The sequence below is a fragment of the Pseudochaenichthys georgianus genome, chromosome 14, assembly GCF_902827115.2.
Source record: "Pseudochaenichthys georgianus chromosome 14, fPseGeo1.2, whole genome shotgun sequence".
In the NCBI taxonomy this organism is placed as follows: domain Eukaryota; kingdom Metazoa; phylum Chordata; class Actinopteri; order Perciformes; family Channichthyidae; genus Pseudochaenichthys; species Pseudochaenichthys georgianus.
In genome coordinates, this window is record NC_047516.1 from 34,069,980 (window position 1) to 34,087,036 (window position 17,057).

General features: G+C 42.5%; 1 protein-coding gene across 5 annotated transcripts in view; it reads right to left on the minus strand.

The window, feature by feature from the left end:
- The window catches only part of gdpd5a (glycerophosphodiester phosphodiesterase domain containing 5a), a 33,811-nt gene extending 16,754 nt beyond the window's left edge, over positions 1 to 17,057 (minus strand). For all 5 annotated transcript variants that reach the window (XM_034099338.2, XM_034099335.2, XM_034099339.2 and 2 more), the window contains exons 1-2: positions 16,781 to 17,057; positions 9,163 to 9,324 (exon numbers count right to left, since the gene is read on the minus strand). In XM_034099338.2, coding sequence (XP_033955229.1) covers positions 9,163 to 9,279 — 117 coding nt within the window. In that variant the 5' untranslated portion in view covers positions 9,280 to 9,324; positions 16,781 to 17,057. The remainder of the gene's footprint in view (positions 1 to 9,162; positions 9,325 to 16,780) is intronic.

The following is a 17,057-nucleotide window of genomic DNA, read 5'->3' on the forward strand; positions in this document are numbered from 1 at the left end:
CTGTGAGATATTTACTGTCGAGTGCATGGCCTTCAAAGGTCTCTCCATTTATCTTCCCTTCTGACAGTGCTCATAAATCCTGATCTCTGTGCTGACTTCACTATCCCTCCTTCTTTCCTCTCTAAACATAGACTCTAATAAGGCACATGGGTTCATGCAGTATGCAGATTGCAGGTATGCAAATATAAAGTATGAATATGTTATATTTTAATGGACATGTGCCATGGAAAAACAAAGTACCTGACTAATTATATCCTTGATTATACTGATTGCATTTTAGTCTAATGTGTGCCAGAACAGAAAGAAACAGAGACAATGAGGTTTTAATAGTTGGAAATAACTAATAAAAAGTTGGCCCCTTGGGTGCTGGACAACAAACGACTGTATAAATACAACCTATATATTCTGACTAAACAATTTGGACATTCAGTAGTCTGCCCTTTCTTTATATCAGATCTTGGCTACACTCTTATCAAGGGACCATGTGCATATTATCATATCAATCTGCAGAAATATTTTGAATGTTGATTTTTATATTTGTGGAGAGCAAGCAACTTTGGATTCATGATGGCCAAAATGTCCCAAGTAAAGAAAGAAAAAGATAAATCAAACTAAGAAATAAGCACAAGAGAAGGAAAGAAGTTAAAAGACAGAACTGGACTAAAAAACAGTAGGACAGCAGACAGGAAGTATACACTAAAGAGAACAACAGAAGAATACAGACAGGAAGTAAACACTAAAGAGAACAACAGAAGAATACAGGCAGGAAGTAAACACTAAAGGGAACAGCAGAAGAAGACGGACAGGAAGTAAACACTAAAGAGAACAGCAGAAGAATACATACAGGAAATAAACACTAAAGGGAACAGCAGAAGAATACATACAGGAAATAAACACTAAAGGGAACAGCAGAAGAATACAGACAGGAAGTAAACACTAAAGGGAACAGCAGAAGAAGACAGACAGGAAGTAAACACTAAAGGGAACAGCAGAAGAAGACGGACAGGAAGTAAACACTAAAGGGAACAGCAGAAGAATACATACAGGAAGTAAACACTAAAGGGAACAGCAGAAGAATACATACAGGAAGTAAACACTAAAGGGAACAGCAGAAGAATACAGACAGGAAGTAAACACTAAAGGGAACAGCAGAAGAATACATACAGGAAATAAACACTAAAGGGAACAGCAGAAGAATACAGACAGGAAGTAAACACTAAAGGGAACAGCAGAAGAAGACAGACAGGAAGTAAACACTAAAGGGAACAGCAGAAGAATACGGACAGGAAGTAAACACTAAAGGGAACAGCAGAAGAAGACAGACAGGAAGTAAACACTAAAGGGAACAGCAGAAGAATACAGACAGGAAATAAACATGAAAGGGAACAGCAGAAGAATACAGACAGGAAGTAAACACTAAAGGGAACAGCAGAAGAAGACGGACATTAATTAAACACTAAAGGGAACAGCAGAAGAAGACGGACAGGAAGTAAACACTACAGGGAACAGCAGAATAATACAGACAGGAAGTAAACACTAAAGGGAACAGCAGTAGAATACAGACAGGAAGTAAACACTAAAGAGAGCACTGTATGGGCTCTGTCAACATGTGTAGACTGATTCATGGAAAATGTCAATAAACTTGGATAGTAACAAGGCAGAAGACCTCAATCAGTGCTGCCGTCATTTTAAATGATGTTGCTATGGCCGCAGTTCAACCTTTGCTTTACAGTGGAACTGAACGTTAATTTAGAAGCGGAAGATATACTGTGTTTAAATCAATATGTTGTGTCAAATTATTTATTCATTTAGTAAGTAACTAATGTAACAGGATGATATGCAGTGAGTTGGTCATCAGCGAAAGAAACCTTGACAGGGTGAGCAGGACACAGACTGTGGGTGTTTCTCAATCGCGAGTACGCTTGCTTGGTAGCACATGTCTTCCGAGCGTCTTGCTTCAGAAGCGAGGCAAGAATACTTCCTGGCATTTGGAAAACAAAGATTGGAACAGGCTAGCAAGTATGCAGGTGTGCTTCATATGAGAGGCCCCGCCTTACATTTTCCGCCACAGATTTGGGGAAATTGGTCCGTGCGCAAAGCATTGTGGGGATTTTAAGACCGCGGAGTCTACACATGCGCAGCGTCGAAATTTCTCCAAACAAAGTACGCCGGGCTCGGTAGATTTCCAACTATGCTGGACATTGGAACAGTACTTCGGCGGCACTCAGGATTGAGAAACACCCTGAATATATAAAGACAGGACGCCAATGCGAAGTAGGAACCTTACATACTGTAAAGCTAATGTGGCTAACGTGTTGCAAGACAGTAGCACTTCCATCAAACACAGAGCATTATTTGCGTTCATCCTGGAGTCCTGTTAGTTACTTACTTTGTTTGTAGGTTACGTGTTGCTGGACAAGCAGTGGTTTATCAGAATGTTCTCATGTTGTACTATGACTTCTAATATGTCAGGAAATACCCCACTCCTAAATGTGTGAAGCTTTTATGTGTCATAAAAACAGGCGGAAGCTAACAAATGTCCAAACGAGACAACTGAATGTCAAAACAATGAACACCAGTCTACCTTTAGCTTAGCAGTGTTGATGCGCAGCCATGCGACGTGATGTTCTTTGTTTATACGTTAGCTTTTTACTTCGATCTATTGCATTTATGCTTCAAAATAAAGTTAATATGGGGAGATTATCCTGCTGAACAAAAGGTGTTGTTACCATAGATGTGAGTTTGCAAAAGATTCTACAATACTCAAATTCTATGGACAATCCGCGAGGGAGTCCGTGCGATGCTAACCTCTGAGCTGGCCCACAATGCACCACCCTATTCTGTACACAACCTCTATTTTCTTGTAGTAACTGTGTGATGCTCTTTTGGGCCACGATGTTTTAGTGCAATGTTTCCATTACCCCTCACTGACTGAGTGGAATAAGCAGAAATTCAGAGTCCCGATGATGTATAAGAGAAGTAGTAATTTACTAAAAAAGGACTGTGCTTAATAATAAAGTTACACATCACTGCACATGTTGCTAAGCTCTCTGCTTATGTGCTAGCACTTTGACCACAGACAGCTTTGTAAATAGAGACAGGGGGGAAAGATGCAGCTGTGTCCCTGCATTTTTCCTCTTGGTCAGCACATCATCAGTGCCAGCCTCACACATTCAGTTAATGGACAGATTCACTGCAGAGCCCGGGCTCTTGTGATAAAGAAGACATCCAGCAGCAGTGTCTGTAGCTGCCCAGCATGCAGCCTGGTTACACACACTGTGTCTGTTACTTGCTTTATTGTGAGGGATCTTTCCCCCAGTTACTATGGCCTGCTCTAAGAGTCACTTAGGAATTCAAAACTTCTGTCGCATCAATAAATACTCTAATTTCTAAAATACCCAAAGATGTACTAAAGTGAAACTCCAATGAATGAAGCTCAACATGTATTGGATACTCTACAAACACTGTACACAAACGTCTACGATATCATTATCAGATTTAAGTGTTTTAAAATAAATGTTTTGAATACTGCTCAACATCTTACTGAACTCTTAATGAAAGACCGTTCATAAACCATAGGCTCTTCTTTTCAAGGCTGGTTGAGATCCCTATGTTTGTACAGTATGTTATGTCCATAGAGTGGTGTACAATACAAGGCATGCTACTTGAGGAAAAGACTATGGTAACAATGTATTGAGCAAATGCAATGCCATATTAAAGGGAACGTGCACTGCACTTTGAGTTACTGTTGTGTCATTTTTTTGTTTCATACGAACCCTGACCTACTTCTGGCCTGCAGAACAACAACAAGGAAAACAGTTCACTTACTCCTGAGGTGCGATCAGGTTTCAGTGCAGTGTCAGCAGGATTGTGTCGTCTCATTAGCAGCCTCTGTGTTGTCCTGCTGCACACTATGTACAGTTAGCTGAAGGCCATACACACTTACCCAATATATTTGTTAAGATTGCTATTAGGCCTTTATCATACAATCAACTAAATGTATTCACACTCTTTTCAATCTTTTTTTGTTTGTTCTCGTCAATTTGACCTACAAGACCTAATTTCACATTTTATGCTGTGACTCAATTTGGATACCTCCCTTCGTACACTGCATGTTGTGCACCGGTACAACGTGCACAGTGTGACTTCAACCATGTACGGTTGCCTCATATTGCTGACTGCTGCTGTCTCCGCATCGGAAGTGACATTGCTGCTGTTAGCTATCTAGCAAGCAATGCTATCGTTTGCATGAATGAACGGTGGCTTCTTTTTCAACCCTACGTTGAAAGCCCTCGATCCTGGGAAATCTAGAAACAGCTTTAAAATCCAGATTCAGGGAATCAAAAAACAGCTTTAAATATCCTAGGTTATGGGTATCTAAAAACAATAGGTTTAAAATCCAGATGTAGGTGATTGCTTGGAAACTTAAAAAGATCTTGAGGAGTAATTCATAGAAAGCTCTATTTCTTAATAATAATATTTTTTTTTTGTTAGCGCTTTTACAGGTGCTCAAAGTCGCTTTACAAAGATAGTGAAAAGAAAAGAACAACCAATACATATAGTTAAAGTCAAATTAAAATCAAGCAATACAAAAACAATCACACATTAAAAGCCAGATTGAAGAGGTGAGTTTTTGTGAGTGTTTTGAAGGTGGTGAGGTCAGGGCAGTCTCTGGTGGGTTGGGGGAGTGAGTTCCAGAGGGAGGGGGCAGCCACGGAGAAGGCTCTGTCCCCCCAGGTCCGGTGCTTGATGCCGGTGGGGATGGATAGGAGGTTGGCTTCTGATGAGCGGGGGCAGCGGGAAGGGGTGTGGAGGTGCAGCAGGTCTGTGAGGTAGGGGAAGGGGTGTGGTGGTGCTGCAGGTCTGTGAGGTAGGGGGAAGGGGCGTGGTGGTGCTGCAGGTCTGTGAGGTAGGGGGAAGGGGTGTGGAGGTGCAGCAGGTCTGTGAGGTAGGGGGAAGGGGCGTGGTGGTGCAGCAGGTCTGTGAGGTAGGGGGAAGGGGTGTGGTGGTGCAGCAGGTCTGTGAGGTAGGGGGAAGGGGTGTGGTGGTGCAGCAGGTCTGTGAGGTAGGGGGAAGGGGTGTGGTGGTGCAGCAGGTCTGTGAGGTAGGGGGGAAGGGGTGTGGTGGTGCTGCAGGTCTGTGAGGTAGGGGGAAGGGGTGTGGAGGTGCAGCAGGTCTGTGAGGTAGGGGGAAGGGGTGTGGAGGTGCAGCAGGTCTGTGAGGTAGGGGGAAGGGGTGTGGTGGTGCAGCAGGTCTGTGAGGTAGGGGGAAGGGGTGTGGTGGTGCAGCAGGTCTGTGAGGTAGGGGGAAGGGGTGTGGTGGTGCTGCAGGTCTGTGAGGTAGGGGGAAGGGGTGTGGAGGTGCAGCAGGTCTGTGAGGTAGGGGGAAGGGGTGTGGTGGTGCAGCAGGTCTGTGAGGTAGGGGGAAGGGGTGTGGTGGTGCAGCAGGTCTGTGAGGTAGGGGGAAGGGGTGTGGTGGTGCTGCAGGTCTGTGAGGTAGGGGGAAGGGGTGTGGAGGTGCAGCAGGTCTGTGAGGTAGGGGGAAGGGGCGTGGTGGTGCAGCAGGTCTGTGAGGTAGGGGGAAGGGGTGTGGTGGTGCAGCAGGTCTGTGAGGTAGGGGGAAGGGGTGTGGTGGTGCAGCAGGTCTGTGAGGTAGGGGGAAGGGGTGTGGTGGTGCAGCAGGTCTGTGAGGTAGGGGGAAGGGGTGTGGTGGTGCAGCAGGTCTGTGAGGTAGGGGGAAGGGGTGTGGAGGTGCAGCAGGTCTGTGAGGTAGGGGGAAGGGGTGTGGTGGTGCAGCAGGTCTGTGAGGTAGGGGGGGCTGGTTGTTGAGGGCTTTGTGAGTAATCAGGAGGACTTTGAAGTCGATTCTTTGACGGACGGGGAGCCAGTGGAGGTTCTGGAGGACGGGAGCGATGTGGTCTCGGGAGCGATGTGGTCTCGGGAGCGGGTGTGGGTGAGGGCAGCAGAGTTCTGGTTATGTTGGAGTTTATTGAGGAGGTGGGATGGTATGCCGTAAAGCAGGGGTTCTCAACCTTTTTACACCAAGTACCACCTGAGGAAATAGTTGGCTCTCCAAGTACCACCATATGACCAATATGCAACAACCCACAACGTAACAGAAAATGTCCTCTTGGGAATTCAGTTCCACAATAATAATGAAAGCCTCCAGGAGCAGATGGGCCTAAGGGCTAATAGCTCATCTTCAGTCTGCTGATGTGTGCTATTGCCATTTCTGTGGTGGCAAAAAAGAAAAGAAAAAAAATAACAATTAAGGACAAGTGTGTGCTTTTTCAGCTTTTGACCTCGGTCACAGCCTTCTCTCCATTCTTTGTGCAAATGCCTTCTTCCTGAGTCACTTCTCTCCTCCATCACAGCGGCTGTGCATATCACTTTTGCGTTGCTGGCGGAGCCTGCGCTTGTGCTCGGTTGATGACTGTCCTCCTCCTCATTCACTTGTTCACTTTCGCTGGTAATATTCTCCTCTGTACCTCTCTTCTGAATACCTCCCGTTTTGAGCCACGTTTTTAACATCATTCAGCTTTCTTCTTTCTTTAGCTTGCTTGCAACGTTCGATAATCGTTCGCGGTCGTCATTAGCAACGCCAGAAATACATTTGAAAAAATGTGTAGCATTTTGATAGTATGATTTATTTTTTAATTAATGTTATTCAATCAAGCCTCAAACTGATGGCGCTTGTCCCTATAGCCTGTTTTAAATTGAAGTTGTCTGAGGTCCTTACCACCAGCTGCTCTTGCAGTAATAAGTAGTGCACCTTTCTTACTGTCCCAAATGTGCACCATGTAGTGACTGCTTTTCGTCTTTTTGTTTACTTAGATGTGTTTTCTGTATTTGTTATGTCTGTGTTATGTGTAAGAACCGTTGCTGCCTTCTTGGCCAGGTCAGCATTGTAAATGAGATGTTGTCTCAATGTTTTCATATTTTTAAATAAAATGTAAAAATAAAAAATATATTTTTACAAAATATATTTTTTATATATAGGCTATATATTTATTATTTTTAAATAAAATGTAAAATGTTTTAAAAAACATTTTCTATATTTCAGATTCCTCCGCGTACCACTACCTGTAGCTGGCGTACCATCAGTGGTACGCGTACCACAGGTTGAGAACCACTGCCGTAGAGGATGCTATTGCAGTAGTCGTGATGTGATGAATGCATGAATCAGGGTTTCAGCAGCAGAGGAGGAGAGTGATGGGCGGAGACGGGCAATGTTTTTGAGGTGGAAAAATGCAGTCCTGGTGTGGTGATTGATGTGGTGATTGATGTGGTGATTGATGTGGTGATTGAATTTGAGCTGACTGTCGAAGATGACTCCGAGGTTGCGGATGTGGGGGGGGGGGGATAGAGTGTTACCGTCAATGGTGAAGTTGAAATTCTGGATGTCTTTGGTACGGGATGGGGGGCCGATGATGACGATGTCTGATTTGGCACTGTTCAGTTGGAGATAGTTTGTTTGCATCCGTGCTTTTATTTCTGAGAGACAGTTGGTGAGAGTGGAGTGTGTTGTGGGGGTGATGGTTTTTGTTGAGATATAAAGTTGGATGTCATCGGCGTAGGTTGTGGCGACAAATGATTTTGCCAAGGGGGAGCATGTAGAGGATGAAGAGGAGGGGCCAAGCACCTCTTAATGTCTTTTATTTTTGTAAAGCACTTTGCATTGCCTTGTGTTGAAAGTTGTTATATGTATTTTATTTATTTATTTATAGAAGGACCATGCATACAAAAACATTAATCTCAGCAGAGAAGAGATGCAATATGCCAGATTATAGCTAATTTCCATCTGTGTACATAAACTTGCCTTGCCAGTATAGTTGTAGGCCTATGTGTTGTGTTTTAAATAGTTAAAGTATAACTTTTATTGGTGTAATGTTGTGTTTTTTGGCGCAACCGTATTATGGTGGTCACGTATTTTCAAGATGGCGGTCATTAAGAGAAAGAAGTGGCCAGCATTCCACACATCTGTTTGACTGTTATGAGTGCACCTTCGGGGTTATCATAGTGCACTGTCCTACATTGCATCGGAACTCAAATATGCACTCAAATCTGCACAGGTAAGTACAGAGGAACACGGATTGAAACAGAGACAAACATTTCTGCTGCAACTCTCCAGAGATCCGTTGACTGAGATGTAAGACAGCCCTAGCATTCAGCACAGGCACTGTAAATACTATGGCTTAAGCACCTGTGATTACCATAATAACCATTGTTCTTCACAACAATTACTACAGTTGAAGTGTAATAAGCAGTTTGGATGTTTGTCTATTTCATGACTTAAGTAAGGCTTGAACTGACTTGGTGGAGCCCGGGGTAGACTTTGGGGGTTGGGGCTAGCTACTACCAATGAGATGTTTAAGGTTTAAGACCTTAAGCTTCTTTTGTTCAATGAAAAGACTTTCACAGAAACTCATGCTCAGCATTCTAAAAAGTAAGTAGTCAAAAAATTATTGCATTGGTCACAAAATATTAGTAAATTAAATATGACAATCCATCGACAACTGCATACACTAATAGTAATACAATAAGGTTGTGGCAGTAACAGAACAGTGTTGCTATGTTTTGTTACATTACATTGCATTTAGCGGACGCTTTTATCCAAAGCGACTTACAATCAGTGCATTCGACCAGCAAGACACAACCTTGAAGAAAACAGAATCATAAAGTACATCAGGTTTCATAGAGCCAATCACTTGGCTTGGCAACTGGAAGGTCACCAGTTCAAGTCTTGGCAACTGGAAGGTCACCAGTTCAAGTCCCGGCAAGACCAAGTGCTACCGAGGTGTCCCTGAGCAAGGCACGGTTCCCTACACCCCGGGCGCTGTTCAAAATGGCAGCCCACTGCTCCTAACACTAGGATGGGTCAAATGCAGAGAAACAATTTCCCCACGGGGATTAATAAAGTATATCAAATCAAATCAAATCAAATTTCAAGTGCCACTCAACTGGCTATAGATAAGTCCTTTATTAGTATAGAAGTGCTCTGTTAGCAGTTCTTTGTTAGTCATTCTATCGCTCGAGGTGGAGTCGAAAGAGATGAGTTTTCAGTCTGCGCCGGAAGGTGTGTATACACAACTAGTCATATATTTAACTACATATTAGCATATTATCATGATAACCATACATATTGATCAGAAATAATTCTTACCCTTGAGCTGTCTTCTTGGGAACGCTGGTAGCGTTTCCAGCGGCAACCATAGATCCCAGTGACGAAGGACACAAAGAGCTGCTTCTCATAGACCTGTAATGGTTGGTGTTTCACCATGCTCCTGCAGCCAGTCTCTTAACATCCCACACAGGACTGGGAACCCTGAAGAAAACACAACATACTTTCAGAAAATTAACTAGCTTTTCATACATACAATTATATATTCCATCAACATACCATGTCACGTCATGTTGCTCAGGTGTTTTTCACTAAACAAAATGAATATGTTGACAGTCCTGTGCCTTGTTTGGAGTCACAACACCTGGGAGGCCGTGAACACACTGTTCAATAGTGACTCACATCAGGGACAGACATAATAATATGGTATATGCTTTACAGTCAACCTTCAGGTAGGCAGCTTTATGGGAACGTCTTGATCCTTTAACAAGAAGATCATCGGAGAGAGGGAAAGAGTGAGATGAAGTCAGTGTGTTGCTCCCATACTCCCCGCTGCCTCAGAGAAAAGCTTGTTGCCTTGGTGGCAGGTAAAAATGTCTTTCAGTATTCAAACGACTTAATTCATCCCAAGTAGGGCAAGTTTATTCCAGCTTTACCCAGTCCATACACAACATCCACACTCACAAGCACGGCATTTGTCGTAGTCAACAGTAAATACTAAAACGTTTTAATAAACTTCAAATAACCAAGTTGGTTTTGTGCCATGTCTTTTTTTGGAGTGATCCTTGTTGCTCCTTTTTCCTTGTTTTTAAAAAGCATTTTCGACCCATTTCTTAGAAGCTTGTATGAAATGCATGATTGTAGCAAATGTAACATACAGTACACTGTGTGGTAGCTACACGATGTCTTTCAAAAGCTGGTTACAGAGAACAAAGCATGTGGCCTTGAGGGCCTTTCTGTTCTGGGTGAGTGACACTTAAAGATAATGTTGATTTGCAAATAATTACCACAATATAAATCTTAAAAACTCATTGAGTATTGTGTGGATTTAAACATTTGTGTACAGACATTCATGGTCCTTCGAGGATGAATCCTTGTCATGGTTTTTATATTCTTTTTATTTTGAATAGTTTGCTTGTTTGTGTGATTCTTCTTCACTCCCATTTGCCTGCTCTCGTCAGTACATCCTCCTCACCTACCCGTCACCTGCTCTATTCCTAATCAGCTGGTACGTATCCACACACCGATCAGACACTGAGCAGATCGTCTTGGTGCCACTTGCCAAAGCTTTCCAACGTTTGCTGTGTCTTGCCAGTATCTGCTCACCGTTGCATGTTTTTTCCCGGACTCAGATTTGACCTAGTCCTAAACTTGTGTTTGCCTGATTGGATTTATGTATCTTTGCTCTACTTTTTATAAGTAAAGACTTTGTGGTTTGCACCTGCCTTTGCTTGAATCGTGCTTTGGGGTTTTGGTCCTTCAGTTGGGAACATTCTCATGACTTCTCTCTGGTACCATAATAAAATACATTTTTAGTTCCAATTAAAAAAAATTGGTTTGAAACCAAATCCCCATCAGTATGAGGGTACTAGGTAGGTGTCCTCAGTGATTTGAATGAGGCCACTGCTTTGGTACAGCACATATGACTGTGATGAGGGCCTGGCATTGTCACCAACAGAACCATGTTCCTGTGGGCTCCTCTGGTCCGGACAGATAGAGGGAGATCAACGTGAGTTTACGGGTCAACAGACCTCACCAACAACCAACTGCTCCTCTGTATTTATCACTTGTCTTTAAGCACTTGACAAATCGCACCACGACAGTGTGACCGAGCTAATTGTGTTTCTGGCTCGCGCTGTTCAGTTTACAAGCAGATCCAAAGAGAAACCAGACCTGGTTCTCCAGCCCTGGAGCAGCTCAGTGAGGCTGCACTCAGACCTAGCAGAGCTTTGAGCTACATGCTAAGATGCAAACACAGTAAATAGCATGTGTAACTATTCTAGTTTTCAAACACACTAAATACTCTGGATCCAGCACTTTCATCAACACGTGACAGAAAATACAAATGTGTGCACCGTGTCTTTGAGGGAAAGTCTTTAACAGTAAAACCACTGTGACACGAAACACTCGACTTCATTTGTGTTTCGATCAACATGCATTTACCTAGGCCTAATTAAAATATGCATTAATGATATCATATAAATGTTTAAGTATTTTTAGCAATTTAGTAATATGCTTGTCATTTTCTTAATGTATTTGTTATGGTTTCTTTTTAAATGACTGCATGTAGCACTTTCCCAGTCTTTACCACTATTAGGGTCTTGTTCACCTGCTGAGGGAGACCACTATTCACACTCAGTCCAGCAACATTGGCCATGCCATCAGGAGCAATTTAGAGTTACACCTTGCCAACAGACACGTCAACATGTTGACTGCAGGAGCTGGAACAACTGACGTTCCAATTGGAGGATGACCATCTACTTCCTCAGCCTAAACCGACCATAACATAGTCCTGTTAGAACGGTATAATCTCTGCATCAGGACAAGCGTAGAAAATGTACTTTGTTGAATTGTATAGATGTCCAATAATTCCTCAGCCAGGTTAGCTCAATTGACAACAAAGCTCTTCGAGCTGGCCTTAGACCAGAGGCCTGTACTACGAAGCCGGTTCAACCTAACCTGGATATGTTTGAGTTAGCCGGTTGGCCTAATCCAAAACATACGCGCTCTCGCTAAACTGTACTACGACGCTGGTTATCAAGTGGATCGCTCAAGCCAGCCGTGTCCTATCTAGCTAGGTGCACGTTCACATGAAAGGGGTGGTATCTGGAGCATTCGACCAATCACAAACATGGACAAGCGTACTGACAGCGCAGCGTCATACTTCCTGAATGAAAAGTGAACTTTAATACTAGTCAAAAATGAAGAAGTTAAACTTTAAACATCCATGACTTAAACACTTTATCCAGGATCAAAGCCACAGAGCTGCACCTGCAAGGTGAATACAGCTGGTAAAATAAAAAGTGTTTGAATGCGTACATTAACAGGTTCATGATATCACTGCCCCGTCTAAAACACGATCTGACTTTCATTACATTTGACTCGAGTATTTCGTCAACTTAATGTGTTGCTTAAAATAATACTTCTGCATACAGTATGTGACACTGTGAGTGTTGCACAGCCAGATACGGCTCAGCTGACTCAGATAAGGAGATATATGATACATTATGATGTGATATGAATGATAATGGGACACATTGATGTCTGCACTCACAGTGCCGCGGACTGTAGGCTACGTAATGTTACTTTGATCCGGTTACTTATGTTGTGGCAGATATTTAATTAAGCTTTCTTAACATAATAGTATAATAATAGTATAATAGTTATAATAGTCAGATTGCTCTGAAGATGGAGGTGATATTCTATTCATTTTCACGTTCACACAGTCGGTGATTTTTGCCGGCCGTCTTTCCTGCAAAGGCAGTTTAAACTGTATTTCCTCCGCACACTGAGCTCTAACGGCCCGTCTACACAGCGGTGTGCGTTGAAGCTTGCCGGCGGGCGTGTCTGAAACTCGACCAACAACCAATCACATGAATCTCCCGCCCCTGACACACAAGCAGCGGTTTGATTGGCTAGAGCTTGTACTGGCTTATGATTCGATTGGCTGGCGCTTGCCACGCCAGCAAACCTCTGCGTCGCTTCCCACAATGCAGTTCGGCGAAAAGTGACGTCACCCCATTCAAAGTGAATGGTGAAGCTTTCAACGCACGCCGCTGTGTAGACGGGCCGTGATTGGTCAGCAGGCGGTGCTTTCACTGAATGTATCTCTTATCCTGGAACCTATCCTGCTCCGGAGCAGGCTAGCCGCTCAGCATAAGTTATCTAGCCCGCTACAAAGTGAACCAGCTTCGTAGGACTGGAAATCCCTGAAGTTAGCTTGCTAAACGAAAATCCTGATTCGTAGTATAGGCCCCAGGTTAGCCGCTCAGCATAAGTTACCGTGGAGATGTAGCCCGCTAAAAAGAGAACCAGCGTCGTAGGACCGGACACCCCGAGTTTTCCCTGAAGTTAGCCCGCTAAGCAAAAATCCGGCTTCGTAGTATAGGCCTCAGTTCCCTCTCATGAACCTGAGAGGATTTTACGACTCTCCTTTCCTCCCTGCCAGCTTCCAGAAGTTCCCTGGTGAGTGTCAGCACGCCTCCAAGGCTGAGGAACCTTACTGTGTCATAGCTGTCATTAAGTAAGATGTATGTTCTCATTGAATGATAATACAATAATCCACCGAGTCTCAGCCAACCAATTGCCACAGAGCCTCTGACAAACGAGTCTATTATTAGGCTTGTATCTCGGTCACTGTCGCCTCATTACAGGCTCCCATCTTTCACTCCTTCATGAAATGTATATATCCATGCATTAAAAGTATCCTTAATCTTTCTGTGGATTAAGCCACAAATAGAGTTTCCATTAGTGCCACTAGCTGATTAATCATGTGGCGTATGAGGGCCAGAACCCTGTGCTAACCTGCGTCCATCTACTCGTCACAAGCTGCTGCTGGTTAGAGTGAGAGTCTGTCGTCCTGCCCTGCACGTCAACAGCCAGGTCTGTGGAAACCTCAGACTTATTAAAGATGGTTCATTCTAACGGGTGCAGCAGGTGGCCCGCAGGGAGCCAACCACTGAGCGGGATGCCTAAATATTAGTGGTGCACGATAATTATCGGTCCGATATTAGGAATTATGACGTCATCCCGATAAACCCGATAAAAGTATTAATAGCCCCGATAATATACAATATATTTTTTGGGTAAAAAAAACAAAACAAGTACTGTGGTGTGGGTGGATTGGGATGAGGGGCGCTTGTTTTTCACTCGGCTCCTCCCGTTTTCCCAGTACTGTGGTATTAGTGATTTAGGAAGAGGGGAGTTCTTCACAAATCCAGCGCTCCCTAACTCATGCCTGGCTGTGACGTAAATGGCGTGCGCCCGTGAAGCCAGGACAGTAAACAAACATGTCGTCGGTAGTATGGGACTATTTCAAAGTTTCAGAGTTCGATAGTTCGCTTGCTATTTGTATTAACAAATGCAATGCAGAAGTTCCACGAGGAGGGAAGAAGGCAACGAGCTATAATACTTCCAACCTGATGAGTCACTTGAAACATCGCCATCGCTACGATGGTGTGTTCAAAACGTACGAAGACGCCTGCGCTGCTAAACTAGCGGCGAATCCAAAGCCAGCTGCAAAGGCACCGGGGCTTTTACCTATCGACGAGGCTTTGGAAAAAGGCAAGAACTTTATTTGAGAAAATAAATATGGTCACTTTGAAGAGTCAAAAGTCTTGGCTTTGTTTTGTTCATAGTAGTAATGCTCATGTCATTTGCTCACTACTAGTCTTTTTTTTACCACCAGGTGTGCAAAAACTACAGGTACATTTAATATATATATATATATATTATATTATTATCGGTTATCGGTATCGGTCTTGAGAAGCAGGAAGTTATCGGTATCGGTTTCAAAAAAACAATATTGTGCATCCCTACTAAATATGGATGCAGGAATGAGTCCTAAAACCCAGGAATTAGTTATCTTTTTACCACTTCCGGTTCCCTCGTCTCAAAGTCAAGGTTTTAAGCTAGATGCCTGGAATAAGAAGTATGGTCAATCTTAACGAGATGTCAACATCAGTAAATATCCCTCTGCTAAATGTACAACGTTTCTGTGTTTTAAAAACAGCAGTTGGTAACAAGTGACTAAATGAGAACACTAATTGTCATCAACAATATAAACAGTGGTGACGCGCAGTCATGGGACTACTTTGTTTATATGCTAATGTGAGCTATTTACTTCTGACAATTTTATTTACGCTTCAGAAACCAACAGATGGTGTTAATATAGATTGTCTTGCTTAGCAAAATGTGCAAGTATCACAAACATGTGTTTGGCAAAGGTCCTATTTTCCTATCAAAATCCAAGGTAAAAATCCCATTGCTTTTTGTTGCGTTGTCACGTCTGCATTTACCTACAAATATACAGTACGTCATCACGGTACCCCTCTATTGGAAGTCAAATATGTATTCTACTAACCACATGTAAAAGCACATGAAGACACACACATTAAAGCTCGGTTCATTGGCTTATCAAATACTTGACAACTGGATATTTGCAGAGCAAATGGATTACATCATATGTTCAGTAATGAACCAAAAGCCTCGGTGTTTACCATGCCATAAGATGCATGATGGGACATGGAGTCGGATGCAAACCAGTAATGGAAAGCAACTAAGTACATTTACTCAGGTACTGTACTTAAGTACAATTATTGACGTACTGGTACTTAAGTATGATCACTTTATGATACTTATACACCCCTACATTTCAAAGAGTAATAATGCATTTACTGGACTTCAGTTATCAGACAGCTTAAGTTACTTTTCAGAATAAGATTTTGCTTTGTTAAATAAAAAATACAGGACAGACTTTTAATATTATGCATCTCTAACGACTTAAACCGGTAGAATAACTGTTACAAAACGGTAAAATATTCAGACATATTACAAAAAAGTTAGAAAGAAAGTCCTACAGTAGATATGAAACCGTTGAGTATCGTATAAAATGTTACAAAAGCAAACCTTTACTTGATACTGCAATGTCAACAATCAATGTCATTCCATAATATTTTCTCAAATGGAGGACTTCTACAGCAGGAGGAGTACTTGTACTTGTGCTACTTCAAGTAAATTATTCTGACAGTACATTTTGAATACTGTAATTTGACATTGATATATTGGTACTTTTACTTAAGTAGAGGAAATGACTACTTCTTTAACTACTGATGAAAACAATCCAGCCCAAAGTGAATTAATGTAACCATTTCTTACTGTTGTGTACTTCCAAACATTGACATTGCTTATTTCCCCAGGGTAACCTACACTGTATTAATTAACTGTTAATACTACAGGAGAACACATGGGGACTGATGATGATCCGTTTGGTCCCTGTAATATCTATCATAATGAATAATAATAAGATGACCCTAATGCTGCTGAAATTGCCAATAAGAGCACAAAGGGTTTCACATTTGATCAAGGGCATCACTTTGTGTTAAAAAGTAGTGGGACATAGGTGACGATTTAGAAATAGTCTTCAATATACAATGTTAGGCAATGCAATGTTAGGGAACAATTTGACTAAAATTGGGAGAAAAAAACAAGGAACTTTGTCAAGACATTTTCAAAGTGACCAATCCCAGCATGCATGATTTTGGTCATTTTATAGTAAAATAGGGTAGGATATTCTGTTTAGTTGATGACGTTGAACATTAATTCATTATATATTAACATTGCATTTTGTGTTTTCATACTATGTAAACAAACCTTTCTAAAAGCATTTGTCATTTGTTAATTATCATTTCTTGGTGCAAGTTTTTTTTTACGTGCTTACAATATTATACTGTTAAAAAGTAATAGGGACGAAATCACAAAAGGGTTTGGGACCCGTCCCAATAGTCCTCACTGTAAATGACAAATATGCAACAGATTGAAAAAATAATAAAAAACTTTAACACCAGTGAGCACAGAGCACTGGTCACAGTGACAGCCGCTCAGATTACAATTTAAATGGAGATAATCCGATAAAGTGCGCACAACACGCAGCCTGCTTTACCTTCACGACAGCCTTTTATCCCGGACAGAGTTGGAGCTCTTGGTTACTCAGTTATCTCCATGGTGGACATCATGTCTCCCTCACAGTTGGACTTTAAGGACGCATGCAGGTCTTCAGAGAGACTTCCTGCGGCCGCATGAGGCAGGTCGGCGGCGCACATCGAGAAACTGCAGGACTTCAAAACTCTCCCATAGTTTGTCCTTGGACAGAGACACACACAAAAACACACACGCACACACACTCACACAAACACACACTTCAATTTCACACTGCAACA